Below are 19,808 nucleotides of genomic sequence, written 5' to 3' on the forward strand. Positions count from 1 at the left end.
TTTAAAAAAGTTTCTTGGCCAGGCACGGTGGCTCACACCTATAATCCCAGCACTTTGGGAGGCCGAGGCAGGTGGATCACCTGAGGTTATGAGTTTGAGACCAGCCTGGCCAACATGGTAAAATCCTGCCTCCACTTAAAAATACAAAAATTAGCCGGGCATGGTGGCACGTGCCTGTAATCCCAGCTACTCAGGAGGCTGAGGCACGAGAATCTCCTGAACCCCGCAGGAGGCAGAGGCTGCTGTAAACTGAGATCACACCACTGCACTCCAGCCTCGGCAACAGAGCGAGACTGCATCTCAAAAGTTTCTCAAGCCAGTGTCTCTAGGTCCTGAGGGCTCCACTCCCCAGTGTGAGGAGAGGCGCTCGGGCCTGGGAGCTGATGCCTAGGATGTAGCCAGGGGTGCCCCTGCCAGGTGCAGTGCAGAGCCCGGCAGGGGTGTGTGAGACCTGAGGATAGCGTCTGGATGTTTCTCTCACGTTAACGGGAATGAGATAGGCTCATTGGCTGCTCATCCCCAAATCCAAATGGAAAACCGCCAGCCGGGGCCGGGCAGAGGCGAGTACTCCCACCCGCTGCCACTGCTGTGCTGAGCCCGCCGTGCCGAGTGGTGTTGGTAGGGGCCTCCCGAGGAAACTGCGCCAACGCAGGAGTGGCCAGAGCCTGTCCAGGCCACAGATGGGGCCACGATGAGCAGTGCTGCCCAGGGCATGTGGGGGGCAGCGCCTGGACACCACAGGGAGGGGAGGTGGGCACCCGGGTGTGGGCAGGACTGGACCAGGAGGAGGAGGGGCCTCTGCCAAGGGGCGGAAGGCTGGGAAGGGGCAAGGGTGTGATGGGTTCCGAGTGCCCCATGCAACGGCTGTTTTGGGCCACATGCTCAAGCAGGCGCCCAGGGAAGACCAGCCTCCGTGCTGGGATCGGGCCCTTCACCATCAGCTACGATGTTGCTTCATCAGCGGCACAGCCTGGGGCAAGGATGAAACTGACCGGGGAGACAAAAGGGTCCCCAGGCCACACAGTCAAGCAGGAGGCTGCTTCTCTGCCGCAGGATGTGGCATCCAGGCTAGGCCAGGGGATGGCAGGCTGCCATCCCCGGAGGGAGTTCTCCTGGCAAGGCCGTGACCCCACTGGGGCCCTGAGTGTGCATCCCTCCTGCGCGGCAAGAGCAGAGCAGGACACTGCCAGCCCATAGCTCCCACAGTGCGGCCCTGGAGAGCTGACTTCATGCGGGATGTCTGCTGTTCTTTGCGTAGCTTTAGCTTTACTGAGAGAGAAAGCATCTACTGTTCACTTCAGGTGGCCAGTGTACAAGTCAGGGATTTTAATGTATTCCCAGTTGCACAACCATCACCCCCAATTCTATCTAGACCGGCTCCATCACCTTAAACCTCAGGGCCATCAGTAGACACTTGCTGTCCCCTCCCCCCCCGCTCCCGGACTCTGCTTTCCGCCTGGCGCCCAGCTTCTCACACAGCATGCATCGCTCCTGCACTTGTCCCTGAGGTGGCTGCGGTTGCAGGGCCCATGTTTTCCCGGCTGTGTTCATCCTCCACTGGACAGCTGGCTCTGCTTCCACTTCGTGACTGTTGTGAATCCTGCTGCTGGGAGTGTGTGCACACACAAGGTTTTGAGTGGAGGCTTGACTTTGCCCTCTTAGAGTTAGGCCTGGGAGTGGAACTGCTGGGTCCCAGATGTTCTAAGGAACTCTCTTCCAGTCTCTTGGATAGGAGCCAGCAGCAGCTGCTTCCTTGTGGGTGGGGGGAAGGGGAGGTGCATTGTTTGGGCTCCCCTCCTTAATGCAGGCCTGAGCAGCCCTCACCTGGTGCCACATGATCTACTCAGTCTATAACAGACGACCCCATCATGTCTTTGAAATCTGACCAGAGGCCAGACTTGGGGGCTTAAAGGAGTCCATGGAAAACCAGTCTAGTAACAGGGAGGGGAGGAGAGTAGCTATCCCTGAGGAATGTGTATCCTGGGATCTTCAGGACAAGCCCTGGTCCATCTGTATCGCACAGCAGCAGGATGGCTGTGTGGTAGGAAGTGGGGGGCTCTGGGGGCTCTGAGCAGCTCCTTCCCCAAGTGGGGTCCACATCTCCTTCCAGGTGGCTGTGAGATGTAGAGCGTGGTGGGGGTTGGGGGAGACAGGGGCAAGTGTTCTCCAGAAGCAGACCCTGGGCAAGGCTGCAGTGGGTGTCCCAGCCATTCCTGGGCTGGGGCCACCCTTCAGGAGGCGTCCATTCCCTGTGCAGCAGGTACTGTATCTGCAGGGCAGCACCCAGCCCTGCCCTCCTGGGAGCTTCCCAGAGGGGCCACACTGCCTCTCACCCCTGCCTGGTGTGAGCAGAACACAGTGGGGTGCGGGACGGCAGGAATCACTGCAGAAGGGCGCCCCGGGAAGAGGCTCTGTTGTGAGACGTGTCCTACCTGGCCCCGGCAAGCACAGGGAAGGTGGCAGCTTGGTCCGAGTGCCCGGGCTGTGCGGCTGAACGGGGAGTCTGGCACTTGGGGCTCCGGCGGAGGCTGAGGACTTGTGAGCCACTTCAGGGAGGTGGTGGCAGCAGCACTCAGGACAGTGACCTGAGTCCGAGGCAGCTCGCAATTGGACACAGTCCTCCAGAGCCAGTTGGCGTGAGGGGTTTGTTGAGGAAGGTGTGGTGGGAGGAGGGGGTTTTGCTGAGGACGCTGTGCTCACAGACTTTGGGAGGCCTTTCTGCTGAGCCACATCCGACACTGGCTATGGCAGCCATGCGGGCACTTCTGAGATTCTGGTCACAATGCTCTGAGGTCCCAGTTCCACAGAGCAGGAGAAACCTGCTGACTGGCACAAAGGCTGCATGCACCGAGACGTTTGCTTACAGGGAGGCCTGGGTGGTTCTCTCCAAGGGGACCCTGGGAGAGCTGGTACTAAGGGTCTTGGGGCCGCAAGGGAATTCCAAGACCAGCAACCTCAGACTTATAGGCAGGTGGGGCTTCTCTCCCCCGTCTGGACTTCGAGGGGCTCAGGTTCTGGTGGGCCTTTGGTGTCCAAGCGTTTCTAACATCCTCCCGTACACTTCCACCCCCGAGGGTCTGCTAGTTTGGTGAAGAGACGTGGGTGGGAGACGTGGTGGCCCAGGCAGAACCCCCCGCCGCTGTCGCTCACCTCTTCCCCTCGCTCACGTCTTCCCCTCGCTCTCTTCCAGGGCTCAGCTCCTATCCTGGTGGTCATGGTGATCTTGCTCAACATCGGAGTCGCCATTCTGTTTATTAACTTTTTCATCTGATGAGATGTCGCGGTAGCAAAAATAGAGAAAGGGTAGAAAAAAGGGACATTAAAATTAAAAGCAAAACCACAAGAAGGGAAAGACCGCAACTCGGACAGCCCAGCGACTTCCAAGTCCTCTCACAGAAGAACCACACGACTGGGTATCACTCACAGTTTGCCTTTTTTTCTGGGTAATGTTTTTTGGATTTTAGCCAAAATTCTTCGCTTGTATAACACTCTGCTGTGTGGCATGGCAGAAGGAGGCCAGCACGCAGCCCCTCCAGCTCCACGTGGAAACAGAAGGGATCCCGGCACATCAGTGGTAACAGCGGATGTTGTCCTCGTGGTCACACGTCCCGTCTTGGGTGTGGATGGAGGGCAGCCCGGGGCAGAGCCTCAGCCCTGTGCCCCCTGAGCAGCAGGGCTGGCTCCCGTCGATACGAGCTTGGAAAGTGGATTCACTGCTTCCTCTGTCTAGAACAGACGGGTGGCAAGTACGGGCGGGAGGCGTGGAGCAGGGTGGCCCACCCCAGCAGGCAGTAGCCCAGCCTTTTTCTGTGTGAGATCTGTGCTGCACACCTGAGGGAGGGGGAGGGATCGGCCACCTCCTCCCTGTGAGACGGATGCAGGTCCTTCCCTCTTCTCGGCACTGCCCCCGGCCTTCCATGAGAAGCCGACTCACCACACCGAGTTTTAAAGCAAAGCCCTTTTCTTCTGCTGCCCACTCACCGTGGGCCCCATTCGGCTGTTTCCCCCACCAGACCCCAGGGAAGCCGGGTCCCACTCTGATCCGCCTGGGCTCAGCTAAGCACGGAAGCCGAGGGGCTGTGCCGTGGAGCTGGCCTTGCGCTGGGGCTCTGGGTGTGTGCGCGCTTGTGCACTTGGCGTGCAGGGTGGACGCGTGGGCTTCCGTGTCCCTAGCAGTGAGGGGCCTACAGGACGCCTTCTTCCATGGTTACTGACCTCCACGGGTTTTCACATCTTTGTACTGTGCCTGCCTCAACTTCCCCTAACAGATATGCATATTCCTTCCAGATGCCTCAGTGCTACACTAGAGTGGGCCTGGTCCCAGGACAGGAATGTGGTTCAAACCCAGTGGCTTGAAACTTCCTGAGAAATTGTAGCATATCCAACCCCCCAAAATGTACAATGTAAACTTGTTCAGTCCAACAAAAAACAGGTTCCTTATGTTTCTGCCTTCTCCACCAGGGTCGCTCCATCACCCAAACAAAAGAACAAGGTTTGCCAGGATGTCCGAGTGCCCCGCGGCCCTGGCTCTCGTGTGCATGGACGTGCCTGAGGGGTCCGGGCACGGCCATACACAGGACCCCTGTGCCCGGGGAGGCACTGCAGGGATTCCCCATCCGGTCGTCTTGGGGCCAGCCCGTCTTATGGACTCTGCCTTGCTTTGCTTATGTTTAGCTGTTTCTCTGCTACCTTTCGAGCAGACTTCTTTACTACACTGCACTGGATTGCTATATTTTTAACCAGAAATAAACTAAAGATTAGAGCATGTTCCAGTTAAATTCAGTTTTATTGTTTTCCGTTATATGTTCACTCCCCGTTCCTTCTCGCGGCCTGGTCTGGGGGGGGCATAGGAGAGGGAGGGAGGACTGACGGTCATGCGTTTCTGATAATGTCGCCTTCCAAACGGATGTGACATCTTTTCCGTTTTTTAGTATCAAGTGGTTGCTGCAGACCAGAAGTTAACCAAATAAAGACTCCTGCTCTTTGCAGCTCTCACAATCAGCATGCTGGGAGAGGGGTTTTGTAATTGTCTGCAACTCTTTGCAAAGATCACAGCTGCTTTTGTACATTCCAGTAACTGCATGACACAAAACGGTACCTGTGAGCAGGAGACACATTCACACCATGAGACACACACAGAGGCAGGTGTCCCTGAGCGAAGCCGTGCAGATCCAGCCCTAGGGGCCGTCAGCTGCTGCCGTAACACAACCTAGAAAACCAAGCCGAGGCCGGCCCCTTGCCTTCCATCAGCGAGGGCAGAGGGCAAAGCCACTTCCCTGTGAATTCCAGGAGGATTCAACCAAGGCTAAAATACCCTGGGTCTGAGAGAATCGAATCTTTAATTGGTTTCCACGTGGGGTGATTAAGGAGAAGGCTGCTTCCCACCTGTCCGGAGCCTTGGCCTTCCCTGACGGGCACACAGTCCTTCCACCCAGACCCAGGGGGACCTGCTTCCCTCCACACACTTGGGCAGGACAGGACAGCGTGTGCCCGGCTGGCTGCTGCTGCTGCATGGAGAATTTGACGAGTTTTCATTAACCCGAGAGCAGCCTGGTGAGAGCCATTTTCTCCCCAACAGCTTCTTCCATGTGCACCCCAGAGGCCAGGAGGAAGAAGTGGCATCGCCTCCAGATGGCAGCGCGGTCTGCGGGGGGTGAATGTGGACAGCCCACGGGCCAGGCTGGCGTCTCCCCACCCTTACAAGCCTGCAGACAGGTCCACCTCTGGCCCAGGAACAGATTAGCCCTGCCCTGGAAGAGCTGCAGAAGACCTGCCCCGGGCCCTCTGGTGAACCTGTCTGTGCCCATGGCTGGCCTGTTTTACTTACCAGCCTCTGCACACTGGATGGACCGGTGCTTTCTGAATTCAGGAGCGCACAGAATGTGCCTGGATAATTTTGGGAGCCTGAAACAGTCTCTTTGTCCGTTCTTTTGGACCTAGAACCATTAGCTCACAGGATTCCCAAAGATACAGATCAGGGCACGCAATGCCCGAGCCGAGCTAGCTGACAAGACAGTGGTGACGTAGAAAAGCAGGGCAGGGGTGGGCGCGGTGGCTCCCGCCTGTAATCCCAGCACTTTGGGAGGCCAAGGCGGGTGGATCACCTGAGGTCAGGAGTTCGAGGCCAGCCTGACCAACATAGAGAAACCCCGTCTCTACTAAAAAAAAATACAAAAGCTAGCCGGGCGTGGTGGCGGGTGCCCGTAATCCCAGCTACTGAGGAGGGTGAGGCAGGAGAATCGCTTGAACCTGGGAGGCAGAGGTTGCAGTGAGCGGAGATCGCGCCACTGCACTCCAGCCTGGACGACAGCGTGAGTCCGTCTCAAAAACAAGATACACATTGTAGAAAGACGGGCCCTCCCCTGCATGCACTCAACTCGCTCCCCTGTAAGGCCCCAAGCCAGGCCATGGGCCAGCAGTCCACGGGACGTCCACACTCCAGACTGTGACCGTGGCTCTAACCACACTTGCTCCTTTTCACTTTCAGAACCACACGGCCACCCCGTCTCACTGAGGGCTGTCAGCCACCCCCAAGGCACTGCAGACCTAAAGAGAGGAGAACTTGAGGGAAATGAAATGTTTGTTTTTCATACTTTTTCAGTTCAGGTTCTTGGTTGTCCTTTACTCCTTCCCCGGGAAGTTTTATTGACAGCTGGACCCGTGGGACTGAAGAGGCCCTGAGGCCTGTGGTGGTCCCCAAGCTGCTGGCACTCCTGAGCTGTGTGCGGCGGCAACTCCCCTCACAGTCTTCATGGGACAGTGCAAATTTCACCTCATACGTGCGACAGAACGCTCTGCAGGAGAGAGGAAGGACCGTCTCCCTCCTCTAGGTCATGCTCAGTTTCTCTGACTCTTCCTAAGTTTGATCCCACTGTTCCTGCCTTTGGTCTTGGAAACTTGACATCAAGGTGCCTATTAGATTTTTGGTCGTCGCCTTCCATAGCTGCAGGTGCCTGTGACTGTGTCTCCCTTCAGCCAGCTGACAGCACTGGGCGCAGCAAGCTTCAGGACATCATGACGCTGCCCTCCCGCAGTGCCTTTAACCTCGCCCGGGCCAGGGTCTGCCTCTAGCCCAGGACCAGGACCCCGATTCCAGATAAGGCGGAGGGAGGAGGGCAGAGAGTGGAGGGAGGAAGGAGGGCGGAGGGAGGAGGGCAGAAGAAGAGGGAAGAGGGTGAAGGGTGGAGGGAAGAGGGTGAAGGGTGGAGGGAAGAGGGCGGAGGGAGGAGGGAGAACGTTGGAGGGCAGAGGGAGGAGGGCAGAGGGAGGAGGTTCAAGGGTGGAGGGAGGAGGTTGGAGGGCGGAGGTTGGAGGATGGAGGGCGGAGGTTGGAGGTTGGAGGGAGGAGGGAGGAGGGAGGAGGGCGGAAGGAGTCAGTCAGCTCAGGCACCTGGTTGGCTTCTCTTGCGCCCAGGCCGCGTGTCAGGTGAGACAGTCGGTACGCAGAAACTGAGGAAGCGACTGTCCCCAAGTGCCAAGGAGGTTGCCGGCTTGGCCTTCAAAACAAGCAAGGAAAAGTGCAGCTGCCTTTGTTGAAAAAAAGCCAGGCTGTATTTTCACCATGTGCCCCCTGCCTTGAAAATGAACTACGGAATGCACAGCGGGTGGGGGGGTGGGTACTGGAAAGGGATGGAACAAGGGTCCGTGGCAAACCACGAAGCACCTGCGGGCCAGCACTTCCCGATGAGCAGAGGCGGGGCCGGCACCTGGCGCTGGCTGCAGAGGAGCAGTCAACGCCACCAGAGCAGAGGACCTCAGCCACTCAGGTTAGCAACAAGGTAGCAGGGCGCTCAGGAACAGGTGAAGCCATACTGTGGAGAGAAGCTGAATGCTCCTCTCAAGCTTCGGCCCACCCATTAGGAACAAATGCTCTTTAAGTCTGTTTTTTCATGACACCCGAAGTGGAAGTGCCCGAGCTGTGAGTGCAGCCACAGCGTTCGTGCCAGCTTGTTCCCAAGCCTGGGAGAAGCAAGCGGCCCCGTGACGGGCACAGGCCACAGCGTGGGCGGGAGCTCACCCCATGTGTATCCGGGTGCTGGGCCCAGGCCGCTGGGTTTCTGGAGTCGGCGGAGCGGGCCAGACAACAACCTCACACGCCTACTTCATGGCCACTCGTCCGCCTCGTCCACTCCTGGCATTTGGGATCAACATCCTGTCTCAGACACGCCCTTCTCGTGCGCCTACGCCACCTGCTCAGGCCTATGCCGCCCACCCGTCCTCCCAAGCGTGCACACCCGTCCGCCCTCCTTCCCCCTTGTCTGTGCCCCATGGGACAGAGGCCTCCAGCTGCACCACCGCTGCTCGTTACCAGCTGCCATCCACACCGAGGAAGCCTCTTTGAGCCCAGGGAGTGGTGGATGGGGCTCTGCTGTGCATGTGCTCCCCGGGGCTCTCCCAGCAGTGGCGGATGGGCCTCTGCTCTGTCCTTCTTGGTCATCTTCCTGGGCCTGCAACAAAGCTCAGCCCAGCAGCCAGGCAGCTCCTTACAGAGGCTAACGCCGGGTCTGGTCCCTGGTGACCCCAGGCGGCCGTGAGAACTTGTGACCCCTGAGATCAGAACAGCCTTCGGGTCCCAGAGCTTCCTGGGCGATCGTGTGTGGAACAGACCAGGAGATTCCACCGGATATGGGTTCAACCTTGACCACCAACGGCCCAAGGGCTGTCTCCCCCAACCATGACAGCCAACTCCTCCTGCACAGCAGCTCTGCCAGGCGCCGAGTCCATGAAGGGCAGCCACTGTTCGGCAAGGAGGGCCAATCTGCCGGGGGCTCCCAGGCCCTGGGGTCAGGCTGAAAGAGGAAGATGGGTGTGAGGGTGCGGGGGCAGGGGGGCGGGCCCTGCAGGGTGGTGCCTGGCCCATCCTGCACCCCCAGCCTGGGAACCCCCGGCTTTCTCGCATGGGCCTCTGGGGAGCTCGCGTCCCCAAGTGTGGCCACATCAGAGCACACTTCTCGGGTAGCACCTTCCCAGGCAGGTCCGTGGCCTCCTCGGGGGCAGGTGCCCCCTCCTGGACGCTGAGCTGACCTCTCTAGCAGGACTCTGCTCATCTGCACCATTTGCCATTTCCACAGAAACCCTGTCCCCAAAGCCCGGCGGAGAAAAAACCCACAGGGGCCTCTCGGCTCAGGGGAGCCACGCGGAAGAGGCACCCTCGCTCCAGCTGCTGAAGCAACTGAGCCTGCTGCAAATATCTCTGTGAACTCGGACAGAAAACAGTGTAACCTGCATTTCCTTCCAAGTCAGCCCTGGCGCATGTGAGCTGCTCGCTAATACTGTGTACAATCATTCCGTGCAATGACAAAGAGAGAACTTTTCTTATTGATGAAGTGGTTTAAAAAGTTACCCTGAATCTTTTTTCTTTGCTTTTAAGCTGGAAAGATAGCTTGATTACTTACAAAATGAAAATCAAATAGTGTTCCTAAATGAATCGAACAGTTTAAATCATACCGTTACGAAAGCAAGGAACACTGTCAAGATTAAAAAGAAATTCTGCTCCTTTTAGTAATAAACAATGTCGTGTGACACTTTGGAACGCTTGTCTCATTACAAACCAGCGTCTTTACTGAAGTTCCTTCTGCTGCAGAGCTGCACGATGGATGTGTGGACAGAGCTGGGTGGCACGTGGAGGCTCTCCTGGTTTCCGAGCAGGAAACGTGCTGTGAGCAGGAATCGCGAGTGAGTTCCGTGGTGTCCCCGGGTCAGCACGCGCAGGGTCCTCAGTCTCGCTGGCTCACCAGTGGTGGCCAGGGCATGCCTCCCCCAGCCCTGAGTCTCCGCAGTGCTGACCAGGACATGCCTCCCCAAGTCCTGAGTCTCCGCAGTGCTGACCGGGGCATGTCTCCCCCAGCCCTGAGTCTCCCGGCAGTGCAGGCAGCGTGGGCACAGGGTTTGTCACAGCCTGTAAGTGAATGGAGTACACAAAAATAACCAGAGAGGCAGGCTCTGCCCTCCGGGAGTGCACAGGCGTTTTTTAAATGCGTGTGTTCACGTAATTAAACGTCCCTGTTTGTTTCTCAAGTGATTACTCAATTTCTTCCCAGCCAGAGCTTTGTAAACCTGCGCTTCTCCCCCTCAGTGATGCCTGAGTCCAGCCTCTAAAGGTGGGTCCCCTGGGTGGGCTGCAGCCAGTGGGGGCTTGGAAGGGCTCTGAAGGTTGAGACAAGGAAAATGGGCATGAGCTGGACTCGGGGAAGCTGGGTCACCATAGTACCTGCACTGTGGCCCTTGGCCATGACAGTGTGTCAGCTTCCGGCAGGGACTGCTTGTGTGCCTCAGGACACCACCGTTAGGACCCCAGTGACCAGGCGTGGCCAGGCCCCGGATGGCACTGCTGCAGCTCTCTTGTGAAAGAGAAATGGAGGTGACTGCAACCTGCGCCGGGAGCTATCTGGGCTATGAAAACGAGACTGGCCTCCGGCACCCACGGCCTCCACACAACACTCTTATACTGCCCAGGAGAGCAGCGATCACTACTAGCAAGTTCCTTCCATGCACAAAGGAAGGCAGGCTGAGGCCGTGATCACAGCTAGAGCTCGGCTCCTTTTCCTTCCGAGCTGGGGAACCACCATCCCCCGCTCCTTCTGGAAGAAGGCAGACTCTTCTCTGATGGAAACCATCAAGCACACAGTGCCATCTCCTCACTGCAACGCCCGAGTGCCACGTCCAGTGTGGGGTCTCGCCTCGTCACCTGAACGTCACGTGGAAGGAGGCGCCTGTGGAGAGCCCTGGGGAGGGTCCTGAATGTCACGGGGAAGGAGGCGCCTGGGGAGGGTCTCTCTCACCAACAGGCATCTTGGTATTTGGTCCCCCAGTGACTTTGTCACCTAGACAATGACATCCTGCTTGTACCAACTCAATTAAAAAAAAAATCAGACGTCAAATCGCAATCAACACTGCTCTCATCTAAAAACAAACACAAACTAACTGCCTGGCAAGGATTTCTAAGCTCAATGGGTGGTTCCCTTGATGTTCATTCCACCCAACAACCCCAACCCCAACCACGAAAAAAACCACCGCTCATGGCCAGTCCCTCCAATTCATCCTCACACAGAGCATGGCGCGCATGGGCGGCAGGGGGAGAATGGAGAACAAGATGATTCATCCTTTAAAATTCCACAAAGCCCTGCGAGGAGGAGCCGTGGCCCTGCTGCCAAGTGGACCGGCCAGAGTGCCTCACCTGGTACGCCCGCCCACCCTGCCGTCAGGGGTCCGGGGGCCGCGTGGGAGGGCCGCAGCTGAGGGAAAGGCTTCCTAACAGCCAGCAGCTCACCACAGCGAGGAACTGGGCAAGAAGGTGGCACCGAGTATGGCGTGTCCCAGCCGCACCACGCCAGCAGCTCCTGGGAGACAGAGGCCCCGGGCTTTTGTGCCGGCCGCTCACACCCTGCAGTGGCTGTCTGGCCACCAACTAGTTCAGTAAACTGGGCCCCGGCAGACAGAGCAGACCACAGGCCCATGGGGCAGGCAGAGCTCTGCACAGGAATCCACAACCCTCCGTTGTGTTCTGCATCTCCCACGGTTCCACACTGAAGGGGCCCTGTTTCAATCACGGCCGTGACAGCCACTCCATGCTGGGAGCTTGTCTATCTGATCCCCATTGGTTCTGATCAGCATCTTTCATTCAAACCAAATCTTTTGCAACAAAAATGCTTTCTGTATAAGAAAGTGTACAAGACGTTTCTTCCTCAGGGCTGCTGTCATCTTTCTTTCAACTGGGTTGATTCAAAAGTATCTTTTTCCTTGGAATCCCATCTAATTAGTTACAAGCTCCTCTGAAAAACTGTCTCTGATAACAGACAACTACATTGAAGCCAACAAGATCTTTCCATTCCTTCCTCCAAGAGCAGGAGGGAAGAAACAACCGGCCACACAACGGCGTCCATCTTCTGGACAAGAGCCGGAGCCGCAGAGCCGGGCAGGGACTGGGCAGAGCCTGTGGGGGCGGGGACGCTGCTGCCTGCGCTCTGGCTTCTCAGCCCTGCCCGAGCCTCTCCCAACCAGCTCACCTGAGAGTGGGAGGAAAAGGACCCTGACTGCCCAGCACTCAGACAAAGTGCCCAGACTGGCCGCCAAAGCCGGCCCAACGCAACAGAAGCTGCAGCCCTCAGGGGGGTTGGGGGGGGCGGCGGAATCCAACACAAGCTGCAGCCCTGCGGGGGGGCGGCAGAACGCAAACACAAGCTGTAGAAATTGCAGGGGGGTGTTGGGGGCCGGGGGCTGGGGGGGGCGCCGGCACAAAAGCAAACAGAAGCTGCAGCCCTCGGTTGGGGGGGGGTCTGCGGGGGGGGCGGTCAGCGCAATGCAAACACAAGCTGCAGCCCTTGAGGGGGTCGGCACAACGCAAACACAAGCTGCAGCCCTCGGGGTCGGGGGGTCGGATTGGGGGTGTGGTCGGCACAACGCAACACAAGCTGCAGCCCTTGGGGGGTTGGCGGAGGGGGCCGGCACAACGCAAACACAAGCTGCAGCCCTCGAGGGGGGCGGAACCTGCAGCCTCACTCCTGTTGGCACTGCCACCCACATCCAGACGCACCAAACAGGTGTCCCCACCAGGGAACAGGCAGTGCCCAGAGCCTTCCCCTTTCTGATCAGCATTCTGGTCAAATGACAATGGAAGCCTGAAGTGAGGTCACACCCATGGCAGTGGGTGGGGCCCTTGGGGCCAGTTCAAGTGCCACCCACCGAGGCCTCCTGAACACCTGGCTGCACCAGGGAGCTCAGCACATGCCCTGCTGCGGAAGAGCTGGCGAAGTGCCCCTGAGATGATCCTGAGTGGCGACACTTCTGAAGCCAATGCCCCAAGGTGACCTGGGTGTTCCTGGGCCCACCCGGGGCCATGAGGACAAAGCAGCCAAGGGAGCAGGGAGGTGCTCGCCACCAAGTCAGCTTCTAGTCCTCTCCCAGCGGCACTTCCCCCTGCCCAACACCGGCTCCGCCAGGAGGGAAGTCTCCCCACCACCCTAGTTTTCAACTCCCAGATAAGAAATGAGACCATAGTGAATATGTCAGCCCCATTATAGAAAACTAACGATCCTATATTCCCACTGTTCAAAATATTTAAGATACGCAAAAACTGCACCAGGTGTGGTTTCAATGCTCAACTTTTGACCCCAATTATGCAAATCCGAATTGGCCTTCAGTCTTGGACTGGAGCAAGCCTAGGCTGGGAGTTAGCGCACCACAGCCTTCGGGGGCAAGGAGGCTGCAGCGCTGGAGCCAGGAAGAGCTGGATGGGGACACCTGGTGGCAGCCATGTGGGGACGTTGGGAGCCCTTGCCCTCCGGCCTCCCTTCCTGTCACTTTGCAAATGCTAATCCTAAACCCTAAACCCGACTGAGATAGGGACAGGGATGGTCCCACCACAGCCTCCCAGAGACCATGCAGCGGCAGGAGGCTCCCAGGAGTGAGGCCACTGCACATGAGGAGCCCCCCACCACGAGACCCCCCGTGTGCAGCCGGCCAGCGGTGCTTCACGTGAACGAGAACCGGGAAGGTGTGCACTGGCCCTGGGCTGGTTTTGTTTCCAGGCATCAGAGGCTGATCCCAAGTGTGAAGATAGATGGGCAGTCAGGGCCCTCTTCTGGTTTTGTAGAAAAAAAGGCTCACAAAGCACAGCAATATTCTGGAGTTTCGGGGGCAGAAACCTGCTTCTCGAGGGTCCTTCGTGTCCAAGGTTCCACCCTCCAGTGTGGGGTGGTCTCGCCCTAGGCCCAGCCCTGGCCCGGGGCAGAGTCCCCAGGAAGACTGCAGTATGGCTGCACAGAAGACAACCTCCGCGGTGGTCTTATTTCAAGTGCAGTTTATTTTACACAACACACAGGCTGCTGAGGGAATCACCTGCACTGCACTCAGTTGAACCTCCGGCCCGGCGCCACGTCAGAGACTAAACCATGCGAGAAAGTTCACACCCTGGCCTGGGCCACCCACCTTCAGCTCTCTCCTGTGCATCAGGGCACAGGTTGGCCCCAAGAGCTTCACCCAACACGGCTGGGTCCTGGGCGGATGTGGGCACAGCACTTGCCAGGAGCCCCTGGCAGGGGCTCTTCTGATACGCAAAGAGGAAGGAATGAGAGAGAAACACATTCAGCCGAGGGGGAGGCCTGTGCAGGGGTGGTAGAGAGAACACCGGGTTTTCAGGGAAGACCTCATCAAAGAGCCCACAGGCACGCGGCACTCATTAGCAAGCTGCCCAAATTACTCCACACACCAATGTTTTTTAAAAATTTACAAAGCTGAATTCTAATAAGAATCCGATAAATATGAAAAGCCTTTCACGAACACCCAGCAGCCGCGCCGCCCGCCAGCCCGAGCCTGCTCACCTCAGTCCTCCGCACCGCTCTCCTCTCTGCTGTCTTCATCCTCGTCCTCGTCTCCACCCTCGGCGCCCTCAACCTCCTCACTGTCCTCTTCCGAGTCCGTCTCCTCCAGCCACTCCTGAGTTTCTTCAAAAGCAGAATGAACACACACACATCAGCGCAGCTGAGGCAGGCTGGGGAGGCTGCGGGACGGTGGTGGCTACGTCCTGGGGGGATTCCATGTTCTTACTTAAGAACCATGATGTGAAACCTAACTCCTCTTCCCCGACCCCCTTCAGATCCACAAAGGAAACAGACTGCGCTCCCCTGGGCTTCAGGACAGAGATCTGAGACGGCAAACACACAAAAGCACCCCCATAAGGGAGCGGCTGGCCAAGAGGGCCTCCTGCCACCCTCCACGCTGGCTCTCGGTGTTCTCACACAACAGCAAACATCCTGCGCCAACGGTTGACTACCTTTCCCTAGATTTGTGGATTTTGCTTTAGTCTCAGATCTTTAAAAACTGCACGGTGACTCGAGCCCAGCAGCAGTTGGGATAAAGGGGACGTGTGACTACGGCAGCAGAGGGGCCCTGGGTCAGGCAGCAAGGCTGGAGGCTCAGACCCAGGGCCTCGGTGCCCGGCTCGGACGGCTGTTCACAAACAAGCATGCTGTGGACAGAGCAGCAGATGCACCCGTGTCCTGTGCCACCAGAACCGCAGCTCCCGTCAGCACCCGGGACAAAGGACAGACGTGCCCAGGGTGGGCCCCCCTTTCCACAACAGGGTCCTGTTCTGTCACAGTCTGACCGTGGAGGCAGGAGCACAGGCCCCTGCGAGGAGCATCGGCAGAGGCTGCCTCTGGGCAGCTTGCGGGGCTTGCTTTTGAGTGACGCGACACACGACCGTGGGCTCTCGCTCCCAGGCACGGAGGCACCAAGCCGCCTGGCTCACCTGGGTCCATCTCCACCAAGGCCTTCCACGCCTCCATCCTGTGTAGGTCCAGGCAGTGCAGGTCGCTGAGGGTGACCTGGCGGTCGCCGGCCTCAAACATGCCCCCATAGACGTAGAGCACCCCATGCTTCACGGCCAGCATGGCGTTGGAGCGTGGACACGGCCCGGGTGCAGAGCTGCCGGCCTCCTCGGGGCTGTCTTCGTCCTCAGACCGGGGCTGCCCCGCCGAGCCTGGGGCGGCGAGCACCTGCTTAATGGTGACCACGGTGCCATCCTCAGCCACCACCTCCTTGACCACCTGCACAGGTCCCTGGGTGCCAGCTCCCCCACATGCCAGCTTGCTACCACCTTCGGACTCCTCTTTTCTGCCCCGCCTGCGTTTCTTCTTTTCAGACTTGGGTCCCTATTAATAGACCGAGGGAGCAGAGAGCAGCAGCTTCAGTGAGGCAGGGGTCATTCCTGCTATGCCCACGAGGCCAGGCAAGGGTTTGCGGGGACCGCTCACAAGCGTGGGGAATGTGTGACACAGGAGGGCGCCGTCCCTGACCGCCCTGGGTGCGGGCACTGGGCCGCAGGAGCATGCTCTGTCTCCCACTGGCCTCACCATTCACTCCTGGGCTGGGGGAGAAAACCCCCCATTGCGTGTCCTCACTGAGGGGCAGCTCCACACCTCCACTGAGAGGTGGACAGACCCCAGACACAGCGCACCAGCCCCACAGGCTCTGACGTTCACCTTGGGAAAACCCAATCACCCACAGTGCTGGCTCCCAGAATGGCTGGGGAAGCCAGGCTGAGGGGCTTCCTCCCCTTTCCCAAGCAAGATGGATGGTCAGGCCCACAAGCCGAGCTCATTTACTACAAACGGCAAGCCAGAGAGGGGCCCTTCCTCACCAAACGTTTCTAAAGGGGAGCTCTCAGGTCAGGCTGCCTCCTGCAGGACAGCCGTCCATCCCTCTCTGTCCCACTTCCCTGGCTGTGTTGCAGGGGTCAGTCTGGACCCTTCTGTCACAGCCTTTGTCATTTTGTCACAAAGCGCTGCCAACTCACGAGGTGACATTTGCCAGGTTATTTCCAAATTTTCCAAGGATCACTACCTCCAGATCAACCCAAAGTCAGCTTCCCATTCTAGACTTCTAAGATCCACTTTGTGTCTGGACTCTGCAACAATGAGTTTCAAAAGGGAAAGCTCTCTGAGGTCCTCCGTAATCCTGGGGAATGTCAAGGGCCCTGAGATAACAGTTTGAGAACCGTGACACTAGCTGGGGTCAACACGCTCTCTGGAAAAAAAAAGCCACAGGGGAAACCTGTACAGACTCTGCTTGGAGCAATTCCTTCTAAAGTAAAAGAGCGAGGCGGACTGTGGGTCCAGAAACGAACCCTCATGTTTTCCCAATTTCCAGCCCAGGTGCCACCACACGTCAAGAGCAGCTCCAGGAGTTTGCAACCAACAGGGACCAGCCCTCCTTGGCCCTTTCTGGGTCCGGCTGACCTGGTACACTCGGAGACCCTGAGGCCAACTGGGGGATCCCCTTCTGGGACTGTCACCCACTGTTGTGGCTGTGCTGGGCTGGCCCTGGACAGCAGCTATGCTCAGGCGGACAGTAAAGATGGTGCAGGAAACCAGGGAAGCTCAAGCATCATAACACAGGCTGGTTCACACCAGGACCTCCAGCAAACCTTTCTCACACAGAGGGCCGGGGAGGTCCCGGGCACCTCAGCCCAGGGCAACTGGCTTCTGAGGCAGCAGCACCGCCAGCATCCAGGACAGACTGAGGGGACCGTGACCAAGGGCTCTCCAAGCCTAGTCACCCAGGACACAGGCAGAGACGGAACCCCCGCCTCTCTTGAGAAAGTTCATGGGCTTTGGGGGCCCCGATACCCAAAGGTGCTGGAGGGAGGCAGCGGGGGCAGGGACCCGAGTTAGGGCCGCGCACCACAGCGCGTGCTACTCAGAGGTTGCACTACCTTCAGCTGTCCCTCAAACCAACGGTTCCTGGTGGCGTCGTAGAAGTACAGATCGTTGAAGAACTCGCCCGCCAGGCTCTCCTCCTCTTCCTCGTCACAGACACCCCCGAAGAACAGTGTCTGGTGATTCAGGGCCATGGCCGCAGAAAAGCCAGACCGTGGGGTGGGCTTGACCCCTGAAGGGTTCATCCGAGTCCACACCCACTTGTCTGTCAAAAGAGAACAAGGAAGTGGGATAAGAACAGAAGGAAGGACCCTGAGAGCCAGCCCGGGACACGCCCAGGACCCCAGGTGCCCCCCAGAACGGGGTAAATGAAAACCGTGAGACTGCGGGCAAAAACTCTGCTCCCTCTACAGAAAAACAGACACCACTCAACACCCCTCGAGTTCCACCCTTCTCCTTAAGAGAGCTGGCATTCAACAGCTTTCCACACACCCCGAAGCACCTCTAAACTAGGGGCAGCTTCAAGCCGCAGCGGAAAGACAGGGATTGGGCAGAAGCAGCACACATGCTAGACACGCAGAGGGGCTTCCGTGGGGAGACCGCCCTGCACAGGGACCTTTCGCCTGGCATGGGGACCCTTCGCCAAGGGGGCTGAGTGGCCTGCGCCAGCCCCCCTTGGGCCTGCACGGGGACCCTCCGCCCTGCACGGGGACCCTTTGCCCAGGGGGCTGAGTGCCTGCGCCGGCCCCCCTTGGGCCTGCATGGGGACCCTCCACCCTACACGGGGACCCTCCGCTCTACACGAGGACCCTTCACCCGGGGGTTGCAGTGTGGCCAGCGAGGAGCCTTCGCCCGGGGTCTGAGTGCCTGCGCCAGCCCCACCTTGGGCTGCAGTGTGGCCAGCTCTACTTCAGGAGGGGTCTACGTTCTCTCTTGGCACGCGCCTATGTGATGTGCCAACCCTCAAACAGAGCCCAATGTGCAGGAGATGTCTTCCCACCACTTCTAGGAGAGAGAATGGAGATTTTCTTCCTCTAATGAACATTAAAAAAAAAACAAAACAAAAAACAGAAGCAGCAAATGGCCATATTCTGTGTGGTGCTAGATGTCACCCACCCATGCCCAGTGTGGGCGTGGCTCTGGGGCCCCCCAGCCTCATTTCCCACCAGCACATGACTGTGTTAAGGAACAGGGAAGACCACCACAAGAACTCGCCACACAGGGCAGGACCCTCTCCGGTGACAGAAACCCACACACACAAGGTGTGTCGCTCCTCACCACGATGCTTTCCTCCTGGGGGCTGAGGAGCGGAGCACACAGGCTCAGGGCCGCCCTACGGGAAACAGTCCAGCATCCAGGTTCAAGTTCACTCGGGTGTGAGCTGGAAAGTGACTGAAAGAAGGGGTCTGTCCTATCCACCAGGGGTGCAGTAAGGCAGGGCCCTGGGAGAGGCACCTGGGCCTTTTGACAGGCAAGTGGATGTGGACTCAGATTAATCCTGCGAGTATCTCTGAGGCCTCAGCCTGAGGACTTTTAGTGCAAGAAGGAGGTAAAAACACTTTGCACGACGGTCCCCTCTCCTGGGGAGGTTGGAGAACTTGCTGTGGGTCACAAAAGCAGACCTGGCCTAGGCATTGGGTCTCCTGGGTCTAGACCAGCCCTTTGGTCCCAAGCCACAGCCTCCCATGAGACAGCTGTCCCCTGGTTTCCTAACGGCACTGGGGACGCTAAACTCCACAGCAAACACCCTCAACCTGTGCCTCCTGGCATCACTCCCTTGCTCTGGAGCAGAACAAATGCCATTGTCTCCTTCTATTTATTATTTATTTTTTGAGACAGAGTCTCGCTCTGTTGCCCAGGCTGGAGTGCAATGGCACGATCTCGGCTCACTGCAGCCTCCACCTCCTGGGCTAGAACAATCCTCCCACCTCAGCCTCCTGAGTAGCTGGAATTACAGGCGTGCGCCAGCACACCTGGCTACGTTTTTTTTTGTTTTTTTGAGACGGAATCTCGTTCTGTCGCCCAGGCTGCAGTGCAGTGGTGCAATCTCGGCTCACTGCAAGCTCCACCTCCCAGGTTCACGCCATTCTCCTGCCTCAGCCTCCCGAGTAGCTGGAACTACAGGCACACGCTAGCACACCTGGCTACATTTTTTTTTTTTAAGAGATGGTGTCTCACTATGTTGCCCAAGCTGGTTTCAAACTCTTGGCCTCAAGCAATCCTCCCACCTCAGCCTCCCAAAGTGCTGGGATTACAGGCATGAGCCACTGCACCCAGCCAGTAACAAATGCAATTGTTTTCAAAATCAAGAAATTAATGATTGAAAAGTAGCAGCCCACCCCCATCCCCCTGCCCATGCTCCACACAGACACAGTTTCTCCCACTTCAGAGGTCTGTGAGAACGGACGGGCAGCCACTGGCAGGAAACGCCCCCAACAGTTCATCTCAGCGCATGACCCACGCCCAGGAACATGAAACGTGCCATGTGTAGAAGGTGGTGAGAGTGACTGACACATCCTGGGCCCTCTGGGTGCCAGAGCCATGTAAAGGGCTGTCCCCTAGGTCATCCCATGTCATCCTTTTAAAAAGTCCCAGAGAATGATGATTGTTCCCCTGTGCTTTAGTAAGAAAATTTTGATTCTTAGATCCAAG

General features: G+C 58.0%; 2 protein-coding genes and 1 pseudogene across 29 annotated transcripts in view; 1 reads left to right on the top strand and 2 right to left on the bottom strand.

Moving 5' to 3' along the window:
• JPH3 (junctophilin 3) overlaps window positions 1-4,765 on the top strand; it is a 100,391-nt gene extending 95,626 nt beyond the window's left edge. Inside the window, exon 5 of the mRNA XM_054453284.2 lies at window positions 3,191-4,765. Coding sequence (XP_054309259.1) covers window positions 3,191-3,271 — 81 coding nt within the window. The 3' untranslated portion in view covers window positions 3,272-4,765. The remainder of the gene's footprint in view (window positions 1-3,190) is intronic.
• The window catches only part of KLHDC4 (kelch domain containing 4), a 77,059-nt gene continuing 58,555 nt past the window's right edge, over window positions 1,305-19,808 (bottom strand). For 7 of the 28 annotated variants that reach the window (XM_063654166.1, XM_054453297.2, XM_054453298.2 and 4 more), the window contains 4 exons: window positions 17,213-17,421; window positions 15,248-15,650; window positions 14,319-14,441; window positions 9,477-9,898 (listed from right to left, as the gene is read on the bottom strand). In XM_063654166.1, the coding sequence (XP_063510236.1) occupies window positions 14,320-14,441; window positions 15,248-15,650; window positions 17,213-17,421 (734 nt within the window). In that variant the 3' untranslated portion in view covers window positions 9,477-9,898; window position 14,319. Of the gene's footprint in view, window positions 3,268-4,767; window positions 8,790-9,476; window positions 9,899-13,781; window positions 14,100-14,318; window positions 14,442-15,247; window positions 15,651-17,212; window positions 17,422-19,808 lie in introns of those variants that run through there. The other 21 variants (XR_010124271.1, XR_008494575.2, XR_008494571.2 and 18 more) reach the window with 9 other exon arrangements.
• On the bottom strand, window positions 4,768-12,837 carry LOC134738537 (uncharacterized; annotated as a pseudogene).

This window comes from Pongo pygmaeus, chromosome 18 (assembly GCF_028885625.2).
Source record: "Pongo pygmaeus isolate AG05252 chromosome 18, NHGRI_mPonPyg2-v2.0_pri, whole genome shotgun sequence".
Classification (NCBI taxonomy): Eukaryota; Metazoa; Chordata; class Mammalia; order Primates; family Hominidae; genus Pongo; species Pongo pygmaeus.